The sequence below is a fragment of the Carya illinoinensis genome, chromosome 14 (assembly GCF_018687715.1).
Source record: "Carya illinoinensis cultivar Pawnee chromosome 14, C.illinoinensisPawnee_v1, whole genome shotgun sequence".
NCBI classification, from domain to species: Eukaryota; Viridiplantae; Streptophyta; class Magnoliopsida; order Fagales; family Juglandaceae; genus Carya; species Carya illinoinensis.
Genome location: NC_056765.1, coordinates 23,014,213 through 23,019,927, shown reverse-complemented (window position 1 = coordinate 23,019,927; position 5,715 = coordinate 23,014,213). Strand labels below are relative to the sequence as shown.

Genomic DNA, 5,715 nt, shown 5'->3' with positions numbered 1-5,715 from the left:
TCTATTATGTGGACAGGCCCCCATGAACTCGGTGGTTAGCCGATATCCATTGATATCCCCACATCTCATGGGGAGATGCAAACGTATATAATAATCAACTGTAGGCTCCAGCTCATTCATAATTCACATCCAAATTATTTTGCAATATCATCCTTAACTCTTATCAATGATTTATCAGCTCATCTATAGCAAGCAGAGAAGACAACATAAACAAAAAACAAACGAGAGACAGTGAGAGAGTGAGAGGACAGAAATCTCCATTGATTTCATCAGCATTACATTTAAAAACAAAAAAGAAAAGAAACTAGCATTTGTAACATTTGTAATCTATTCACCATCATGAATACACTCCTTGAATTATTACAATGGAGCCCAAAAATTTAAAAAGAACAGAAAAAGCAAATAAATGGAAAGTGGGTGAAGTTGGGGGTGGAAGGGGAATCCCAAGGGAAATAGCAATGGGTCTAAAAACTGGCCAGGATTCCTCACGTTTAAAAATACTTAGTAGCGATAGTTTTGTTCCCTTCCTAAACGTACATGTGGATTTAAGCCAATGTACCAGGCCACGTATCATATTTACAGAATTTCACGGCAAAAGGGGCAAAAATCTACGATCTGCTTGCTATAATAATAATAATAATAAAAGAAAAGCAGTAGTATTTATACAACCCTCAGAAAATACACTGAGGAACAAAAAGTACCTGCTTTTTCGTTTCTTTTTACTTCTTTACTCCCACAAGTTTCCCTTTCAGACCTTAATCTTCGATTTCGAAGAAATTCTGGGTTTGTTGTGGGCACTGCACTTTCCGCCTCTTCAAAACTATATCCCCGTCCCCACGAGTCGAAGTGAAAAAGGCTTCACTGCCCTTTTTCAACCTGTAAAAATAAATTCAAAAGGACTCTGTAGAGTTAGGTCAATTATAAAGATAGAAACTTCAAATTTTTGTAATGTCTAAAATTCAAGTAGTGCCACAAACATGACGTCAAGATATTCCCATTGTTGCTTCACTTCTCATGAACAGAAAATTTAAGGGAAAACCGAAACCACTAAGCCCTTTGAAAGGTTCCTAAATATTCCGCCTAAGAATATAATGTCTTCTGACAATGAAAAAGATGACAATATGAACAAGTTGCAGTTGACAGGTTCCTGCATAGAAAAGAAAGAGAAATCGGCCCAAAAAAGTACCGAGTTAAAAGTGCGGGTGGACAAGGACACGGTTTTGACGCGTAAAAAATGGTGTAGAGAAAAGTGACTCGAACGATTTATGCATGTAATGTATCAGCCTCACTCACCCTTAACTCAAGCGTCGACCCGAAAGGAACCCGAGTCAACTCCTAACTCACCATATTCCACCGAACCCTAACCAAAAACCGGAAAAGATAAATTTACTCACCAGAAGCAAAATTCAGTCCCGGAAAATGACCTTCTCGGCGATGCCCATCAAGGGTTTCAAGCAATCGGGGGTGAATTTCCTTGCAAACAAGTAAGACTCCGAGAAATTCGATTGCCGAAGCTGCCGGATCAGCTGGGGCGATACCTCGGCGGGCCGATACGTGTACGGGTGGCCATTGACCGTGCCGGTCCAATTGACCTTGGTCAGGGTGTAGTGGGTGCACCCGTTGGGGTCCGCCATTGATAACAAAGTCGGGAAATAGTGCTCCTCCGGATAGCACTCGTCGTCCCGATAACACGGAAGCTTGAATTTCCTCCAAAGCGTCCGATCCTTGATTACCACTAGCGCGTGCCGGCGCATGAGCACGAAGAACTGAGATCCAACCCTGAATTTATCAAAGGGGATCTCCGGCATCAACGCGAATCGGCCCCTGGCGGTGTATCGCTTCCAGAGTGTGTGTTCATTGGAGAGAATCTCGATGAAGCTCTTGTACCGGAACCGGACGCCAAACCGAGCCGACCTGGCATCGGACTCGGTCCGATCAAAGGATGTGGAGGTGACGACGGAGTGGTAGACGTAGCGGAAGGAGTGGAGGGGGATGCAGTACTGTGAGACTAGAGCGAAGAATCCGTTGGCGGGGTCATCGAGGAGGGCAGTGGCCAGGAGACGGCGGGTGGCGGAGATGAGGGTGGGGGAACCGCGGTAGGTACGCTTAGAGGAGATGAAGCGGTCGAGGAAGACACCGTCGGGGCGCGTGACGTTGACGGAGGGATCGGCGTGAACATAGACGTTGTAGAGGTGGGAATTGCCGTGGAAGAAGCGCTGCCATAAGGGGGAGAAGTGGATGTCGGAATTGGTGAGGAAGAGGAAGGCGATTTTAAGCTTGGGATTGGTAGAGAGGTGGGAGAAGGATGATGAGGAGGAGCTGGAGAGGGAAGCGGCGCGGTTGAAGAGGGAGAGGTCGTCGCGCTCGTCGGTGAGAGGTATGGGGGCGGAAGAGTGGCGAGGAGGGAGGAAGCGAGGGCCTATGAGGAAGAGGATAGGGAGTGAAAGGAGAAGGGAGAAAGAGAGCACAAATGGGGTGGTTGAGAACATCGAAATAGTTCTCAGAATGGTTGGGAGAGGGAATGGAGAATTTGGGTCTGGAATTTTGAAGGATTGGGTAAATGGGTTTCGGGAATTTGGATTCAGATTTAGATTGGGACTTGAATATTTGGAGGTCTGTGAGATAGGGTTTGATGGGAAGAGAAATGGTAGGGAGGGAGGGAGCGAGGGAGGGAGAGGGGTTTTTGTCTTGTTCTGTTTCTCTGTTCCTTATGCAGAACTAATCCGCAGTGGACTCTGTCTTTGGAGAGATGAGAGAGAGAGTACCAATGGATTTGGGTTGTCACTGTGTCGAAAGTGGAATGGTTACTCCGAGAGTGATCGCTACCGATCCGGCTCAGTAGAAATCAAATCTATCTAGATTTCTTATCATTTTCGGACTCAAATGGTTAACTACTTTTTACAATTAATTAATAATATTAACACTTATGAGAATCACAATTTATTCTGAAAACTATTAAAATTTATTGCTTTTTTTAATTATACAAATAATATTTTATAAATGAATAAACAAAATTAATGGTAACATATAAATGAACAGAGCACATTTATAATACAAATTTTTTAAAAAAATATAAAAAAATTATCTCAAAAGTACCTTTTAATGAATCTTGTATCCTATTTTTTATTTTATATTTTGTTACATGAATTTACTAGATGTGGAAAAAACTATTTATCATTATAAATATTTTAAATTAATTTCTCTTTCTTGTTGTTGATTTTTTATTGGAGGAAAATTATTAATAAATATAATATAATATTTAAATGATATGAAGAAAAAATAAATAAGTTAATGTATAGTATATTGTAAAAATTAATATGTAAAATAAAAAAATAAATTTTACTAATAAATTTTAAAAGATATAATGAAGAATCTATTAAGAATTCTATGTTCAATATTTTACCCATGCACAACTGTTCTGCTTTAACTATTCACATGTTCATGAGTTCATAACAGCAGAAGTCAGTACTCTTTCTTGCTTTACTACCCTGTTTCCATATTTTTCTATTTATCAACAATCATTAATTTTAAATAAATAATTCTTTAATTAAAAAAAATTATATAATTGACTCAAATAGATGTGATAGGTTATATTATAAAATTATTTTTATTATAAAATATATTTAACAAATCATATAAAATCATGTTAAATTATGAGTTTACTTTTATAAAATATTTTTATGACGTATTTCTTAATTAAATATATTGAATTTAAAGAAAATATAATTCTCACCTAAAAAATTAGAGAGAAAAAAGTCTTGATTTACTCGACATGTTGGATGGATAGGCTTGGGAGTAAAATATGATAAGATTCGTTTGGGTCTTATTAGTACGTGATTTTGCATTTCAAAAAATGTAGAATATAAAGATTTTAATTTGAATAGCGATGATACTTTTAAATTTTTATGCTTTCAATTTTATACATGTGGTTTAAAATGTCGTTTGGATAGTGAGATAAATTGAGATGAAAGTTGAAAATTAAATAAAATATTTGTTAGAATATTATTTTTTAATAATATTATTATTTTAAAATTTGAAAAAGTTTAATTTTTTATTATATTTTATATAAAAATTTAAAAAAATTATAATAATAAAATGAGATAAAATGAAATACTTTTACTATCCAAACGAGTCTAAATCTTAATAAGTTTAAAATTTTAGACTTTCAATCTTACGCCAAGAGGCTCTTCTCCACTTGTGACACTTTATTTAATAATAATATACAGTCATTTTTATAATTTTTTATATAATTATGTTTTGAAATGAATGTTTTTACAATTTATTTTATGTAAATATTTTATTTAAAATATGATTACGTAAAGGGTTTTGTGTTTATGATTTTGTTTTTAACAATTCAATTTGACAATATTTAATAAAATTTATTTCCTTTGATTTCTTCAAGATTTTGTATTTTTCTAAATAATAAGAAAACTTTTTACTTTAGAGAATTGATGTGTGTTGAGTTTTGTGACTTTTTTTTCCTGATTTAATTTAAAGTTCTGTTTGAATAGTGAAAGTATTCATTGATCTCATCTTATTGTTATAATATTTTTTAAATTTTCATACAAAATATAATAAATAATTTAATTTTTTTAAAAATTTTAAAATAATAATATTAAAAAATAATATTTTATTCAATTTTTAACTTTCATCTAAAAGAATTTATTCTCATCTCATTATCGATCTAGACTTCACCTTAATTTAGAGAGCTCAATGAGATATAGAATGCATTAAACTCGGAGGTTTTTTTATTTTTTATTTTTTATTTTTTATTTTATTTTTAAATCTGGTTATGTTCTAGATAGATTGGATTTAGAGATAAATATATGTCTCTTTTTATGATTTATTCGATGAGATAAACCTTTTTCTGTTAGGCAAATTCTGTTAAAGAAGCACGACCATTCGATTTCGGTCTCTCTCCCAGAGTTACGGAGTTCAGCTTTGGTGGGCAAGTCTTTTGTCTATACATGACTATGAACAACTTCGTTAGTTTCCCTTTTAACATGATGAACTACCACTTGGCATAACTTCTACGCTTCTCCTTGTTTTCCTTAATAAACATTCCAACATTGGTTTAAGACTCCTCAACTTTTGTTTTTTCGTTTTTTTTTTTGAAGTTCAAAGTTTATTTTATTATTATTATTATTATTATTATTTACAAAACCCTCGCTAAGATGGAGAAACTACCATTTACACCAAAATAGTAAGCAAAGAATTCTCCTCAACTTTTGTTATATCTTGAATTACATGTAGTGAGTCTCCCTCTAGAATGATGTTCCTGAGTCCCAATTCAAGCCCAAACAAAGTAGCTTGAAGAGCCCCGAATGTTTTTGTTAGAAGAGTATCATGAAAAAGAGTTTAGTTCATCCTCATTGTGGCTATAACTCTGTCTTCCCAATCTCGAACTATGATCTCTATACCAATCTTGCACTGAGTCCTATCTATTATAGCATCCCAATTTATCTTAAATGGAGAAGGCTCACATTTCGGTGCTATGCTACTCGATAGGCCTGATTTGCTTAATCTTAATGATTGTAGAGCCTTCAATTCCTATAGTGTCTTTTGATTGCTTCACCACTGTGTTTGGATAAGTGAATTTGGCCTCAAAAACATATCATTCATTCTTTGCCAAATTCTTCTTGCAACAATTGTTATTTCCTCTAGCTCTTCCTTCCCAAAGATAGCACAAATGGTTTCTATTATTTTTAAAAAGTT

The 5,715-nt window shown here is 34.8% G+C and overlaps 1 protein-coding gene across 1 annotated transcript; it reads right to left on the bottom strand.

The window, feature by feature from the left end:
* Nucleotides 1-232: 232 nt before the first annotated feature.
* LOC122294593 (glycosyltransferase BC10) lies at nucleotides 233-2,790 on the bottom strand. The gene is made up of 2 exons (XM_043103476.1): nucleotides 1,395-2,790; nucleotides 233-876 (listed from the first exon to the last, which is right to left on the bottom strand). Exon 1 carries the CDS (start codon nucleotides 2,487-2,489, stop codon nucleotides 1,407-1,409), a length of 1,083 nt encoding a protein of 360 aa, XP_042959410.1. The 5' UTR covers nucleotides 2,490-2,790; the 3' UTR covers nucleotides 233-876; nucleotides 1,395-1,406.
* Between the last annotated feature and the right edge of the window lie 2,925 nt (nucleotides 2,791-5,715).